The 17,357-nt window shown below is 37.3% G+C and overlaps 1 protein-coding gene across 9 annotated transcripts in view; it reads left to right on the forward strand.

The window, feature by feature from the left end:
- The window catches only part of LOC132110887 (DNA-binding protein Ikaros-like), a 23,077-nt gene extending 6,045 nt beyond the window's left edge, over window positions 1–17,032 (forward strand). Inside the window, exons 2-10 of one of the 9 annotated variants that reach the window (XM_059517945.1) lie at window positions 1,799–1,852; window positions 3,301–3,420; window positions 10,349–10,624; window positions 11,107–11,148; window positions 13,330–13,497; window positions 13,615–13,740; window positions 14,184–14,309; window positions 14,649–14,750; window positions 15,757–17,032. In XM_059517945.1, coding sequence (XP_059373928.1) covers window positions 1,799–1,852; window positions 3,301–3,420; window positions 10,349–10,624; window positions 11,107–11,148; window positions 13,330–13,497; window positions 13,615–13,740; window positions 14,184–14,309; window positions 14,649–14,750; window positions 15,757–16,469 — 1,727 coding nt within the window. In that variant the 3' untranslated portion in view covers window positions 16,470–17,032. The remainder of the gene's footprint in view (window positions 1–1,798; window positions 1,853–3,300; window positions 3,421–10,348; window positions 10,625–11,106; window positions 11,149–13,329; window positions 13,498–13,614; window positions 13,741–14,183; window positions 14,310–14,648; window positions 14,751–15,756) is intronic. The other 8 variants (XM_059517946.1, XM_059517951.1, XM_059517947.1 and 5 more) reach the window with 8 other exon arrangements.
- The last annotated feature ends 325 nt before the right edge of the window (window positions 17,033–17,357 follow it).

Raw genomic sequence — 17,357 nt, forward strand, 5'->3', positions numbered from 1 at the left:
ATGCCCCGGCACATGCACATTCATATCTAACAGCAGTTACAATGAGCCCACACCAGGGTTTTGGGTGTGCGAGCTGGTCGTAAGTCTTCCAAGAAGCGCGTTCCCCAGGAAGATTGCGACATTACGACAGACGGTAGGCCGCCGGTTTCCCACTATTTGTTCCAAGTGCATGGAGCCATCTGTCATTAAAAACAGGAAGGCCTATGTCCCCCTTCTCCCAGGAGCTCTCTTCAGCTTGCTTGGCTATTTTCAGGAGCTTCACTTCTCCCTGTGTGGCTGGCGGGGCCGGGCGTGGGGCCCTAGCAGGAGCGTCTTGAAGTGGCAGCGAGGCCGAGGCTGTTGTGCCCATCTGCTGTGGGCCCAAGTGGCCGCTACATTATTAATGGGGCCATGAGCACTGGTGACTTCTCAGATATGCAGGCCTGGCCTGAGGAAGTGCTCACCACTGACTCCTTCAACATTTATTCTGCCCATCCACTCTTATTCCTTTTCTCATGCTATCTACCTTTTTAAGATAAGAGTGTGTGCGGCCATTTGTAACTCAAATGTAAGAAGCTTCTGGTGTCACTCAAAAACAGTCCGTCATGATGCTTGATTTTGCAAACTAGTATTTGTTTTCATATTATTTTAATGTATTGTTATCACAAACTTAAACTGATTTGTAGCACAAAATAGTTTGCTACATTCTCACAACTTTCATTTTAAAAGTAAAAGACAAAACATTCTTAAAGTAATGTTAGCGGAACTTTCTTATAACCTTCATAATATCTGAGATACTTTGTCATAACGTTCTGAGATCAACATTCCCAGAACGCCCTCAGAATGTTATTTGTGCTTGATGAACTTTCTAAGAAATGTTTTTTTGTAACCTTCAATTAACATTTCAGTTATGTCAAGAAAATTGCACAATTTAACGTTCTTAGAATATTAAAAATAAATCAAATGAAATGTTGAAATAATGTTAGTACCATTTTTGTAACCTTACATTAACATTATAACCACTACAAGAAAACTGGACAGTTTAACGTTCTTAGAATATTAAAATAAACATTCAATTTCGGACATTTCAGTGTTTCAGAAACACTCTCACTCATTCACAGAAAATATCTTCATTTCTTGTTGCAAAACAAGGTGGACTAATTTCCACCTTACTTCTTAATCTAATAATTTCTTGTCTCTGACAAACCTGCTTTGTTTATTACCCTCTGTGTCTTCTTCTTTCTGTCACCTTACTCATTACACTGTCTTGTCTACATTTCCGTCTGTGTTCATACATCTGTGTGTTCCTATGTGTGTGTGTAAGAGTTGGTCTGCTGGGCTCACCCATGCATGCTCAGTAAATTAGAGTGAACACGAGCGCCAATCAGCTGGCGATGCCAAACACCCGCATCCTCCATGACCCCGGGCCATCTAATTTTCTGCTTAATTTTGCCGCAGTCAGTTTGCATTTTTGGATGATTATGTGGTAGGAAATTAACAATAAATAACAAATGTGGTCTGAAAGCCTGTTCCTTTCGAGACTCCCCACTCCATCGCCGGCCTTGTAGTCCACCAAACCCATTCTCTTAGTTCACCCCGTTTGTCAGAGCGGTAATGAAAATGTCTGTAGTTCATTGTAATGTAATGTGGAAGACAGTGGTGTGTATGGCTGGAATAGGGCTGTTCTTGCCAGGGTGATGGAGATACACAAAGAAAGGCCATTCTTCTTTAATCACCAACCACTTCTCTTATACAGGCTTATTTTTCGAGGCAGCGATCACTGATGATACTCTTTCTCTCTTGCTTTCTCTCCTGTTAGAATACCTGCACAGGATGGAGACTGAGGAGGCACAGGAAATGTCCCAGATAACAGGTAAGAGCCGCCGCTCATACGTTCAAAGCCACAGTGAAGTCTGGATGATCAAAACAGTCGAGCAAAGATGGGCTATATATTAAGGATAGTTCATTCAAAAATGAAAATCATTTACTCACCCTCATGTCATTCCAAGCCTATGACTTCATCAAAAAATTAACAAAAACATTATTCAAAAAATTTTTGTTCTGCAGAAGAAAAAAGTCACACTGGTTTGGAATGACACAAACGATGTCTATCTTTTATCAGAAAGCTCCCTTTTCCTGTGAAGTACCAAATCAAGTTTATCCAAATGTGGCCCCATTACTGATATACATCTACTGACAAACAGATTCAATTTTAAATTGTATATTCAGCAAGATTTAAACTTGTGAACTCTTGCACATGAAGCAAGAAATATTGCTCTGTGCCACAACACCTCAAGGTCTTGAATCAGCCGGGGTTCATGCAAACACTTTCCTGGAAAAAAGTTAAATGGAAAAAGGGAACACAGTCGGCGTGCAGGAAAAGTGTCAGCATTTGTGTTCTGACAAAATTTTTATATCTAAATAAGGTCACAAAATTTCACAAGAGTTGTTATAGTGAGCTCCAAACTTGTTGCTTTAGCAAGAGTTATATATTTAATGCCCTGACTGTCAACACAGGGATGCAATACATCCTGGAGCAACCACAATACAACCCTTTTACTTTGAAGGGAAGTGTGCAAATTTTACACTTGTAAAAAAAAAAAAAAATAAATAAAAAAACAGGTTTGTTCGACTTTGGATGGATTTACCAATTTAGTAAGATTTGCTCAATTAAGCAAAATGCATTGCTTCAAGTGAGACACAGATCAGAGCCGAATAAAGTCAGACACAATGACTGTTTCCAAACAGTTCTCCAGAACATTCCAGAACATTCCCATCACCTGTCACAGATAGTCCCACCCCCACTTCATGCCCCCACTAAAGCTCTCATTCACTTCAGTTCATCGCAGTCTCACGGTGTCCCATTAATCAATGAAGCTGTCTGCACTGCTCAATGAATCTCTTATTTACATCGTATCTACACGTTGTTATAATGAGAGGATTCGCATACTTGCAAAACTCAGCACTTGACGAAAACTTCACGTTTTGAGAGGTGAACATTTGACGCTCTCCAGAACACAAATACACACGGGAGCATTTATGCACCAAATATGTTTTGCCAATATCAGATGGTGCACCCCGATTCCCGAGGGGCCCTAAGCAGCTGCTTACCTCACTTATTGGTTAAGTCCGCCCCTGGATATCACTACCTGAATTTTTGGGAGTCAGTTTGGTTGTAAAATGTGATTGTCACAATGTGTACATGGCCATTGCCTCAGCATATAAAACAAAAAAATTACATCCATCAATTTTCAATTTAAAACTATGTTAAATGGATGGACCAGCATCTATATCTTTGTGACTTCTCTACTCTCTGTTCAGGAGGGGACAGCCCGAATGCTAACGAGGTGGGAGAGGACCAAGATGAGGCAATGCCTGTTCCTGAAGACTTGTCAGCAAGCACTGGCCTCCAACACAACAACCGCACGGACAAACCACTAGGTGAGTCAGCACAGCCTAAGCTGGGACACAACCACAAAACTACCTCATTTACAGATTAACGCAATACTCAGTCTGATATAGTTACCACTGTAGCCCACTTTTAAAGTCAGCCTAATACAGAACGCTTTAAAATGTAAAACTATGTATGAAATGAGTGCCTGTTGTCAAGATCACAGATCAAGTGCACTGGATTGTTCAATCACAATCGCAGGGTCCAAAGCGTTCAATTTAGCTCATGGTGCGCATCTTCAGTTTTTGGAATGAGATGATTTCTCTTTTTTTCTATTGGCATGTATAGAAAGACAAAAAAATCTAATCAAAAAGGAACCCGATGTAAGAAGTTTAAGAATAACAAATGAATTATTTTCCTCCTGTAAGACTGATAGTTCATACCTACTGTTTCCTGAAACTGTGGGACAATTAAACAGCAGACTGCTAATTTAATGCACTGAAACAGTGTTTACTCACAGTCTGAGCCTACACATAACATGCTCAGTTGTGCCTCTTTAACCCACTTATTAGGAAATATTTCTCTCTGCTTTTTTTTTTTTAACACTTCTCTTCCTTTACTACTTCTGTGGTTTACTCTTGAAATTCTCTATTATTATTTTTTTTCTTCATCATTTATAAGTCCAATTTGGATAAAATGTCTAAAGGATTAAAATTAAAAATTTCTTGCAAAACTGTTCGAAGAATCGTCAATTAACTAACTTTAGCTGGAAAAATGACTTTTAGTTATTGTCCTCTTGTATTATTGACAAACTGTTTTCCTGTTTGACACTGTAAAGCTGCTTTGACACAATCAGTGTTGTGTAAAAGGTACACTAACATTCAAAAGTGTGGGGTCACTAAGAAAGTTTTAATGTTTTTGAAAGTCTAATTATGGTTTCATTTATTTGATCAAGTAAAATAGGTATTAAAGTAAAATATAATTATAATTCGGGTTACCCTTTTCTATTTTGATATATTTTAAAATGTCATTTATCTCTGAATTTTCTTCAGTGTCACATAATCCTTCAGAAATCATTCTAATATGCTGATGTGCTGCTCAAGAAATATTTCTTATTATTTTCAATGTTGAAAGCAATTGTGCTGCTTAATATTTGTGTGGAAACCATGACTTTTTAGAATTTTGGATGAATAGGAAGTTCAAAAGGACAGCATTTATTTGAAATAGGCCCCTTTAGTAACATTGTAAATGCCTTTATTGTCACTTTTGATTACTTTAACACATCCTTGCTGGATAAAAGTATTAATTTCTTAAAAATAAACTTTTTAGTGACCTCAAGCTTTTGAGTGATATTGTGTCATGTTTGATCGATAGTTAGTAACAGAATGTTTAAGTTAGTCATTATATTAATAAATATACCATTATCAGTGTAAATAGAAAGTGGGTTAACTGAAGGCGAAAATGGGTGGGAATAAATTTGGCTAACCAGGAGTTAACAGATGGCCTGTTTAATATCTTGATGTATTTTAGTTTGGAATTTTCCCCTCCAGAAGTTCCAGATTAACTTGGACTTAATGTGTGACCCGCTCACTTTTAAGCTACTGAAAGTAAAAAAAAACAGACTAAGAGAGAGAGAAAGAAAGATTAATGAACAAACAAAAAAAAGATGTGAGAGGAAACTGAAATAGGATGTGCAAGAGTTTCCTAAGAAGAACTTACCAAAACTCAGTTTCAGCACTCACTCAGGGAGATAAAATGTTCAGGAGCAAAAGCAGATAGGCGCAGTATCGCAACAAATGCGAGCGTACGCTCTCTTACACGCATAACACACACAACTCTGCACCTGCACTTATGCCATGCTTTCACTTCAACTGCCACGATATTCACAAACTTCCACACACACCCACATTCAAATGCAAGTCCAAAAGACATGCTTCACTCTAAGCAAAATAGCACTTTCATATATCACTCATGTGTTATGTATATAAGAGCAAAGTCATATCGATAAAGTAATAAGAGACCATAGATGCTGACAAAGGCAGCAGTGTTCTCATTACTTGACTGGTGAAAAGAGACCCCTTGTTAGTCAGCTGTTTGAACAGTCAGGATTGACATTAAGAACACTAATAAGAGTATTAAAACAATATTTATCTCAACACCACCCCCTTTTTTTTGCCCACTTATTCACAACTTAAGAGATGCTTACACTGATTCAATTTTTTTTCCGATTGAGATGTGAGTGTATTTGGGATGTATAGAAATAATAATAATTTCATTAGGATTTAGACATAGAATTTTTTTTCGGAGGATTGTTCGAGAGAAACAAGGAACTAAAATTCATATGCTCTGAACCCCTTTGCAAAGGTTTGCGTGTGCGTGCATCTGTCTGTCTGCATGTTGTCCCTGAAGATATAATCAGCCAGTGTGCAAGAGGATGTGAAGACAGTATCTTCACAGTGCATCATTGCTTCTCTGATTAAGTGTATCAAGGCAGTATCTGTGCAGACTGTGCAGTACACGGTTCCATCAGACGCATAGCAACGAGCGTAGAACATCAGGAAATCAAAACATATAGAGATGGTTCTTAAAGAGCGCTGTCTCTTTGCTTTCCTGTTATGAAAGACTCCTCTACACTTATGAAAACATTTGAGGATTGAAATGTAATATCTGTGAGAAGCATATAGAGCCAAACAGTTAATTTTAATCCTTCAAATCTTAAATGTATATATTTTTAAAAACTGTTCTTTCAGATAATACATTTTTAATTAAATAAAAGGCCACTTAAGAGTACAAAAAATACACTTCTATAACTATGTACACTTGCACACAATGTCAACAAAAGTTATACTTTAAAGTACATTTTAAATATTTTAGTTTTAATAATATTTTGCCGTGCTTTAAAGTGTAGTGTAATACATTTCAAGATAATATATATTTAAAATGTTCTAAATTGCAACTTCATCATTACAAATGTAAGTCTGTAAGTATATAATTAATTATGACATACAAGTCTCAATAGAAATCACATTTAAGTGTATTTTATTTTGCCATACAGTATATACTTCTCAGTGCATTCAGCAGGACACGTTAACCAAATTTCAAAGACCATAGAGCTAATGTACTTAAGTCATACTTAGGTGGGTCAAAAAAGGGTTGGTGCTTTATTTTATGGTGGCCTTGTCACAGTGTAATTATACATTTAAGTAATATTAATTAACTACATGTACTATATGTTTAGGGTTAGGATGATTGATTAGTTTAGGGTTAGTTGCATGTAGCCTATTGTTATTATTATAGTAAATCCATGTAATGTGTAACATAAAATAAAAACATATATAAAAAAAAACACTCTAAGCTTCAGCTAACTGATTTTGATATACATTTAAACTATAATGTTTTTATATTAGAATTTAATTTTGAATACCTGTAACATGCAATGAAGTGTCCAAAAATAATGTTAATTAAGTATCGTAAGGGGTATTTCTGTTCACAACCAAATTTACTCCCGTAATGTGACATATTGAAACAAGATACTCAATTAAATTAACTAAAAAAAAAAAAAAGCTAGCTAAATGGCAGTAGAAAAGAAAAAGGCTTTTTCGATTTTGATTTTAATGAAAGATTATGAATATAAACTATTTATTTCCATTAAATCATTCATATCAAGACTCAAAACAACCATTAGCAATAAACAGTCCATTTTAATTTCATGTTGACTTAAAGCATTGAGCATTAGCATTGAATGGAAAAATATGCTGTCCAGTGAAGTGCAGAAATGTTTTCATGGTGCAGGGCCGATTTTATCATGTAATTCCTCTTTTTAAATGTATGAGGGTGACAGCCTGCCCTTAAACCTGTTGCTATATCAGATGCAAACATTTCACTAGCAAGTTCCTAAAAATGTGAGCGAAAGCAGGGTTCTTTTTATCACATACGACACACAAATGCATACACATGCATGCTCAAACATATACTCTCACCCACTCGCTGTGGAGCCGTGGTTAATGTGCATGTAGCTCTCCTACACCGCATAAGCTATTCATAGTCATTTTCAGCACCTAGACTGGAGCATGTACGAAAATTAATTGTACTAGCAAAGCATTCTATTCGTTTATAGTGCCCTCGCCATGAATAAATCCCTTGCTAAAGTGGTGATAACGTTGTAATTGATGTAACAGAGAGTCATAGGTTCAAACAGCCAAAGGAAGACTGACTTATGACTAACATGATCCTCAAGACACTGAACCACTGCACTTCCAGAGAATTGCTCTGAAAAGAAAAAATCTAATTTAATCCCATTTAAAATTAGTCATTGATGTTTGTGAGGTTTGCCTGTTCTATTCTATGTAGAGCTCTTTTGTTTGTCCTTGTCTGTGGCTTTTGACACTTGCTTCCCAAAATGGGTAAATTAGGATGTGTGACAAACGTTATACAAAGTAAAAGCTCCTCTTCCCATCCCCAGTTTAGTCACAACTTCCCCAAAAGATCCATGAGAGACCGTATCATGACAACAAGCCTAGTTCCCTCTGCCAAACGCAGGTCACATCACAATGGTTAAATCATCATATCATATAAGCAGAAAGGCTGTCATTGGATCTCTCTCTCTCTCTCTCTGTGTGTGTGTGTGTGTGTGTGTGTGAGTGAGAGGAAGAGATACATCCTTTTATGGGTGTTAATAGGAGATTGCATTCCTGTATTGACTTTATGTTATTAACTGCTATAATTCATTCACACATTGACACTGAAATCCATATAAACCTTCTTTAAAGTCAACATGAAATGCTGTTTACAACCTGTTTTACTAAATCAGACAGGCTTTATTAAAGTTAAACAGAATATTAAGCAAGAAATAAAATGTAGGACGGTCTATTTGATTGGATTGTGAAAATACTAATATAACCAGGATACTGGAGGGGAGGGATTAAAAAGTACGTAACAAAAACTGTTACCTGGCCAGTTCCCTTTCAAAAAAGGTATGTATGTGTATAATTTAGGTGCACTTTAAGTAATATAATGTACATTAAGGTAATAATTTCCTTTAGGGCTAAATAAACTGCCCCAGTTGTTTTTGTCTGAGAGTGTATGACGGATTTATGACGTAGTGAAAAAGGAAGGCTGTCACAGGGTTATTATATTTTGATAAAAGGCAAAGATTTTTTTGTTATGCAGAACAATGTCCACCAATGAATAGTGCACATAAAGACCAGGAACATGCATTAAAGATGAAAATCGCTGGCTTGATTTTATTATGTGATTATGTTCAGTCAAAACCCTATCTGAAATTAAAGAATAGTTTTTAGTCAACTAGCTTTGATCTTTTCTAGTTAGTTATTTGATTAGCGTTCAGTCTTTTTCTTAGTCATTGGAGTCGATTATACTGGAAACTGGATCACTTGCTGTAAAACACAAGACAATTATATATCTATTTTGGAAACACAGTAAGAGTCTGGCTGCTCACTGTCAGAGAGTAACCTGAACACTGAACGCAGTTTTGTCTGTCGGTACTCTCCAGCTCAATCACATGCTTCAGTTGCTGATCCATGTAGTCTGAATGCAGAAAAAGAAAAAGAAAAACTGTTTCACTTGTTGTGCTTAACAATTCCCTGTCTGTGCTTCCCTTTCTGTCACTTCTCCATAACTCTTGTCCTTTTTTTCGGTTGGGCCGACTCGGGCGCTGAAGCTTCCCCTTTTCCCTTGGATTCCCATATTTCATTATTTCTGCTTGTTCCTCTTGAGGCTGTACAAACAGAGTCTGAAGCATGGGGAAATCAGCCTGGTACCACAGCATGTTAACCACAGGACCTTTACCCTGAGCTCTAACTGCCTGAAAAGACTCAAAATGTTTACTTCATTAGACTAAACGGGCATTTGAACAATGCTCTAGCTTATATATTTGGACATTACAGGGAATAATCTGACAATTTAACAGTTTATTTGATTGTGTGCTCCTTTTTGCATGCTTCTGTAGGCTCGTATGTTAGTCTATGTGTGTGTGTCTACCACGGTTTGTTGGTCTGGTTTACACCGCTGAGAGTCCTCAGTTTCACAGAGCTTCCTGTGTCTCTGTTTCCTGTTTATCAGTCATTTGTTTCAGAGAAGTGTGATGGTGAATGAGATGGTAAGATGGTTTGAGAGCAGGCGGTCTGATAGAAGAACATTGGATTATTTAAGTGTATCTCAAATATAATTTTTTTCTCTTTTCCTTAAAGGGAGTTGGGAGCCATTATGTAATCACATGTCTTATGTAAATGTCTTATCTTTATAACACATAATTGTCAGTTTATTTATCCATAACACATGGTAGGACTATCTAGTGTTGGGGAAGCTAAATTGAAACAGCTACATAGCTAAAGTAGCTAAAAGTTAGCTAAATAGCTAAAGTTACTAGCTACTCATAATCTGAAGAACTACAGTGAAGTTTTTTTTTTTATTACAAACTACTGATAAACATGTTTTAACACTACTGTATATGAATGAATGAACGTGTACATCAATCATCAGAACAAAATGATTCAGTCAAATGAACCTGACTTTACTGTTCTTCATAAGAATAGCATTTTAGATTGATGTCAGCTGCAAGAATATGTGTGCTTTTTTTCTGTAGCATCTGAAAATGTTATTAGATTAGTAACTAGCTACTACATGCAGTTAGCTACCTACCAACACTGGTAATATCTACACTGGTGCTCAACAAATGCTGTTAATGTTCTCTAATGCCAAGTGAATGTTTCAAACATGTAATAAAAGGTGTTGATTTGCACATACACACACACACACACACACACACACACACACACACACACACACACAAAAGCTGATAATAAAAGGCTGAAAGAAAGAAAATAGTTGCTTTGCATGTGCACTTTTTGCTGTAGAACAATACGATTTCATGGCAAAAGATGACTCTGTTAGTTAGTCAGAGAAAATAACCACCCAGCCTGCCACTGTACTTAACAGGCCCACTACCCTCTTTTCCAGCCTGTAATATAAAAGTTGAGGCTCGGAGTGACGAGGAAAACGGGCTGGCCTGTGAGATGAATGGAGAGGAGGAGGAATGTGCAGCCGAGGACTTGCGTTTGCTCGATTGCTCAGGGGCCAAAGTGAACGGCTCCCACGCAGGCCCTGACAGCAAGCCGGCCGCCTACCCCACGGCCGGGGGCATCCGCCTCCCCAACGGGAAGCTGAAGTGCGATATCTGTGGGATGGTTTGCATTGGGCCCAATGTGTTAATGGTGCACAAGCGAAGTCACACTGGTAAGCACAACTGCCATCTACTCTTCCCTCCTTATACTATCACTCACAGATCACAGATCACAGGGCGCAGGGCTGGGTAGGTTGAGAGAGACACACAGAGAGCAGGACAGAGACAGACGCTGGATGTGTTTTAAATGTAACCATCCTTTTCTTTAGCAGAGGCTAGAGTAGAGCAAACTACAGTAAATGTGCATGGCTTGACTTGAACGGATTCTGTAAATTGATGTAAATGACCAATGCGATTTGTTTTTAGAACATTAGGACACTATTTTTGGATAATATCCGTAGTTTGTTGCATCCGAAATGTAAATTCGGCCATTATTTGCGTATGTCGTTCCAAACCTGTATGACTTTTATTTTCTTTGCGGTACACAAAAGAAGATATTTTAAAGAAACACACCGTTTTGGTTACCACTGACTTCCACTGTATAGACTAAACACCTTGAGACATCTCTCAAAATATCTTCTTTTATGTTCCACAGACGAAAGAAAGTCATACAGGTTTGGAATGACATACAGTAAGGGTGAGTGACAGAATTTTCCAATTTGGGTGAATTATCCTTTTTAAAGCTTACTTCTAACCTATTGTTGATATAATTATGATGAGATGTTCATATATGTTTTTTTGCATTAAAAAAAGAGGTTTGAAAAATGTGTTTAGATTGCTTTATAACAGTCCAAATGCAACACCAACCAAACTAAGTAAGTCTCTCTCTTATGACATTTATTTCAGTATTAGTTATTTTCTCCCTTTCTCAAATTATTCCACTGTGATGAGCCAAACCAGTGGGTGAGAATTTTTTTCAAAAAAAGGCACTTAACTTCCTCACTTGACAAAGTAGTAATGAAACTCAAAATGGAAGAAAGGAACAGTGGGCTAATGTCAATTCAGAAAAGAACGTAAAATAAAAGATACAATGAAGTGTTTCCTGTTTAAATCTAAATATTCGCAGGAGGTGCCGTGCTCCTCAAATGCCTTTTTAATGCGTTTCTTTTCCGTCTTCTTGCTGCTTCACTGGTGACTCTTATTTTATAGGGCTTTTGAAGAGAGCGCCGTATTAATAGCGTTCTCTGAGAATGCCACAACAGTCGGAGCAGCTGGATATTGGTTTATTCCAGGGGCGCTGATCAGGAAGACTGGCTCTCAAAACACAAAGTGTTTCCTTCACTTTATTTAAATGAGCTCTGCATTTGCATTGTGATGGGCCGCTCTTATTTTAGAGCCGAAGAAGAGGAAAAAATGAGATTTTCAGATCAAATTGACCCAGGCAGTGGTGCATTACGAAACTGGCAGGCAGCGTCTGAAAGCCTCTTGTTCGAGGAGCCAGGCAGCGCGCGCAGAGCGGAGAGCGGCGCTCGCGTGCTTTGATTGAGCTTTGGCACGCGGCGCAGCGTTGTTGAAGATGTTGCAGCACGGTGGAGCCGTGTAGGACAGTGACCCCGCATCCACAGCGTAATAGCGCTACAGCGGCGGACGCTTTGCTTCCAGAGAGCCGATGCAGTGTCTCAGACGCTCGCCATTTACATGACCATTTGTCGCTGGCATTCTATGTTCAGACGAATTACAGTTAGATAGAACTACAGGTGTGTGTATATAACTGCTATACATGTTACATCACAACGAGTCACTTCTTTGTGAACGCAAGTAACTTTATCTCACAAGGGTATACAGAAGGCACAAAAGGTATTTGCACTTTTAAGCCACTCATTTTTGCAATTATTTTTGAACCAATAGGCTCCAAAGCAGCTTTGGATGAAGTCCATTATAAGTAAGATTTCAAGTCAAGTGACATAAGGCTTTATACTAAACAGATTGTGTCAAAGCAGCTTTACAGCAATATAAAAGGAAACCGTTTATTTTATGAATCATTCAATTTCAGCAATAAAGCAGGTCTGCAGAAGACAATATCAATTCATTTCAGTATAAGAGTCTGCGTTGCAAAACTCATTATTTATGAAACAAGGTAAATTCAGCTATAAACAGCTGTAATTAAGACAATAGTGTATATTTCACTTTATATTAAGTGGCCTTAACTAATACTTTTAAATTAATAATTTGGTACAATGCACTTATTGTGTACATACATGTTTTAACAATGTACTTTACATAACAATGTTTACATTGTACTTGTATTTAAAAAATATCTGCATGTAATTACATCTGTAATTAATTTCTGTAATTACATTTATAATTCCTTACACCTTAACCCACCCTTAACCCTACCCATACCACCAAACCCGTCCCTTACGTATCCCACCTCAGTAGCAGCAAAACTGTGTTACAATAAAATATGAACACAATAAGTACATTGTACTTATTTTTGATGTAAGCACTTAGTATTTAAGGCCACTTAATATAAAGTGGGACTGTTTCAGGTGTCCTATATTGTTGCACTTACTGTAAAATAGACTGTAGAATAGAAATTACTGTAGAATACTAACTGTATTCTACTAACATTTGATTGCAAGAAAGTGTCCAAATACTTGAACAGTACATCTACTGTTTTATTATTTACAACCTAAAAAAATATTCTGGTTTAATGTATTGTTTCAAATTGCAATAAAACTCAACCATTTTTAAGGTGGATTAAGTGTCCAAATATGTTTTGGGACCACTAGAAAGGAGAACATGCTGAAAAATCTAGCTCCTTTATCATTATGCATGCCTTGCAGCATTTAGTATTTTTACTTTTTTCTTCTCCTAGGGGAAAGGCCGTTCCAGTGCAACCAGTGTGGTGCTTCCTTCACTCAGAAGGGTAACCTGCTCCGACACATCAAACTGCACTCTGGCGAGAAACCTTTCAAATGTCACCTGTGCAACTATGCTTGCCGCCGCAGAGACGCCCTTACCGGACACTTGCGCACGCACTCGGGTAAATGCCTCTGTCACCGTTATCATTCAAACAGGCCTTCATTTCTTCATTAGCTCAAACCTGCACTGATTGTATGAGACTGTATTGTAGTGGAATTTTTTTATTTTGAATTTACAGTTGGAAAACCCCATAAGTGTGCATACTGCGGGCGCAGTTACAAGCAACGGAGCTCGCTGGAGGAACATAAGGAGAGATGTCATAACTACCTGCAGTGCATGGGCCTTCAGAACAGCATTTATACAGGTGAGTGATTTCTATTCTTTAATAAATGGAAACGCTGCTAATATATGACCCATTAACATAGCTTAAATGTGGTTTATTTTCACTACAATGAAAAGTAAAAATAAAGTATAATAAATTGTACCGTTGACGTCCAGGTAGTACTTAATGGTGGCAATGCCAAAAAATGTCCCAAATATTCAGAATTAGAGCCATAATTGAATGTGTAAAATGGCGCACATCAATATGCCTGTAAAGTCCCAAAGCTTAAAAAGCATCTTAAGAAAAAAACAAAACAAATTAAATAGCTTAGAGTAAGGGCTAGAAAACCATGTATGCCACATCAGTTGCATGATTGAAGGAACATCATCATCTATTATAGTTAGCAGCACATGTCAGAGGATGAGCTCAGGTTAGATAAGGACATTTGAATCTTATGCGTGGTTTCTTTGTCTTGCTTTCCATAGTGAAGGAAGAGAACAGCCAGAATGAGCAGAGGGAGGACATGCCTGCAACTGAAAGAGCCTTGGTGCTAGACAGGATAGCTAACAATGTAGCTAAGCGTAAGAGCTCTATGCCACAGAGGTTTGTGGGTAAGAGTTGAAGTTTGCTTTCATTGTACAGTGTATATCCTAGATCATCCAGATATCATTGTCAAAATGCATTGATGTATCTGACTGAAAGAATTAAGACACTGCAGAAAAATTAACAGGCAGCTCCCTCTTTGCTTTCTTTTTGATGAGTTGATTTTAAAAAATCTGGAAAAGAAACACTATAATGGCATGCAACATCACTGTTGCTTATTGGTTTATAAATTATTATATATTTGCATTTGCATCTTTTATAAAAAATAGCTCATGAAGTGCTATTAGAGTAATGTGATGTGTTACTAAGCCCATTTCTCTTCTTTTCATGTTGGTATTTTACTGAAGATTATTGTAAAAATATAAAGATTAAAAGGAGACCCCATTTGAGATTTCTCAGACTGCCACAGTGGAAGACGCATCTGGAGGATCTGTTGGCACCTGCTGAAGGTGCCTTAATGGAACTATTGGCATCTAGGGTTCCATGAAGAACCTTTAACACCCATAGAACCTTTCCATTACACAAAAGGTTCATTTAGTGGAAAATGGTTCTTTAGATTATTAAAATGTTCTTTACACTTAGAACTGTTCACTTGGAGGTTTTTAGGGGAACCCAAAATGCTGCTTCTATTGCATAAAAACCTATTGCTTCACAACCTCCTTCTGGAATCTATATATTATTAAGATAGTACCTCTAAATATCTTTTTCCAGTATCTCAAAACCTTTATAAACCATTATGATCCCAGCTAACAAAAAAGTATGTTCTAGGAACATTTTGCTAATGTTAACATTAAGTTATAAAAACATATTTTTTGAATGTTCTCCGACCATTCAAAATGTCACGATTTAAAAAAGTTCTTCTCGGTTATTGGAACATTATATTTTATCATTTTGAAAACATAATGGGACTGTTATTTTTGAATGTTCTCTGAACATTCAGAATAAAGTAATGATATTTAAAAAAAAAAATAGTAGACCAAACATTGTTTCAGAAAAAAAAATTGAACCATGAACAAAGTATAAATAATGTTGTTGTTGTTTTTTTTAGAACATTTTTAAAGACCAGAAAACTTTGAACAAACATTCTATTAACGTTGCAGGGAGAATGTTTGTTCATAACTTTGAGAGAAACTTTTCAGAATGTTGGCCAAAGTTCTGAGAATGTTCCATATTTGCTGGGATGGGGTTCCTGGATGAACCTCTGACAGTCTTTTTTGAGTTTAATGCAACTAAATCCATTAATGTTCTCAATGAACTGTCTATTTTGAAAGGGTTTCCCCTAAGTGTCTTTTCATTTCCACAGTAATAATAGTTAATAATATTATAAAGACAATAAAAATTTGTCAGGATTTGTGCAGTAATGGTCCAGTAAAGTTCAATGATGCATCAATTCTCATTTAACAATTCACAGAACTCAGATGAGTTAAAACTTTTGCTCTTTTGGCTTTTCCACAGGAGAGAATCGTTTGTCGGAGCTGTCATTCGAAGCCGGCTCAGGTGAGCTCATGCAGCCTCATGTGATTGATCAGGCCATCAACAGTGCGATTAGCTATCTGGGAGCAGAGTCCTTGCGGCCTCTGGTTCAAACCTCCCCTGGCTCCTCCGACATGGTGGTCAGCCCTATTTACAACCTCCACAAGTCACAATCAGCTGAAGGCAATGGTGTATCTGCTAAAGACAGCGCTGCAGAGCATCTCCTTCTGCTGTCCAAGTCCAAATCAGCCTCCGTGGAGAAGGATTGCTCGCCCAGCCCCAGCGGCCAGGACTCCACTGACAACGAGAGCAACAACGAGGAAAGGGCGGCCGGGGCAGCGGCTGCAGGTGGTCTCATCTACCTGACCAATCACATGGCCCCAGGAATGCGAAATGGAGGTCTGCCAGTAGTGAAGGAAGAGCAGAAAAATAATTTTGAGGCCTTGCGGGCAGCAGGGATTGAGCTGAGTATGGCATCATCAGAGGGGTTTAAAGTGCTGAGCGGAGAAGGAGAAGAGTTGAGGGCGTACCGCTGCGTCCACTGCAGAGTTTTGTTCCTAGACCACGTCATGTATACCATCCACATGGGATGCCATGGCTTCCGAGACCCCTTTGAGTGCAACCTGTGTGGTTACCGCAGTCAGGACCGCTACGAGTTCTCATCGCACATCACGCGTGGAGAGCACCGCTTCTGAGTTAACACACAGAGACGTTCCACATACACTTGACTACACACACACACAACACGTTTAACATTTCAGTATTTTTTTTAGACACTGTCCAAACACTGGAGTTTTGTGTAACATTGATTTTTTTGTACATACAGTTGCCTATATATTTCACTGTCTTGTCTATTTTTCTACAATGGTGTGACTTGTATGTAAACCAGTAAGACTTTTAAAAAAGAGAGAACTGTAACTGAAAAAAGAAATTAGGTGTTTGAAAGTGCAACATTTTATATCATTCCACATAAAAGTGAAGTTTTTGCTGCCCTAAATAAATAAAATAATGCATAGATATATGGTTATAAAATATTTGCAACAGATGTAAACTTCTTACGTAACTCTTACGTCCCTGTGTTCCAACTTTTCACTCTCCGTTTTAAATATATTTTTTATATTAAGCAGCTTAAAGAAGTTCATATCATTTTATAATTTATTACAATGAATATGTCATGATATGTCCATTTTATGTAACAAGTCTCCCTTTTGAAATGCTCCCCTTGTATATTGAACCAAATATATGGCAGTACATATTGTACCTGTTTTTTGTCTTTATTTCATAGCTTTTTTTCCCTGCTTGTTTTATATTGTATTTAAAAATACAGTTTGAAGCATTTTTATGAAAGCATTTTACTACATATTAACATCAACATCCTAGAATAAATATGCTTGCAAAAAAATTTATACATTTTTATACAACAAAATTTTTACATTTATTCAACCTCTGATAACATGTCAATTTTTGTAAAGGTAATTTATATGAAGAGGCTCATGCAGAGTGAGTATCTAACAAATCACAAATTATGAAATGGTGTCTATTGTCACATAATCATAAACGTATGCTAAAATAATTAGTACAGA

The sequence above is a fragment of the Carassius carassius genome, chromosome 30 (assembly GCF_963082965.1).
Source record: "Carassius carassius chromosome 30, fCarCar2.1, whole genome shotgun sequence".
Taxonomy (NCBI): domain Eukaryota; kingdom Metazoa; phylum Chordata; class Actinopteri; order Cypriniformes; family Cyprinidae; genus Carassius; species Carassius carassius.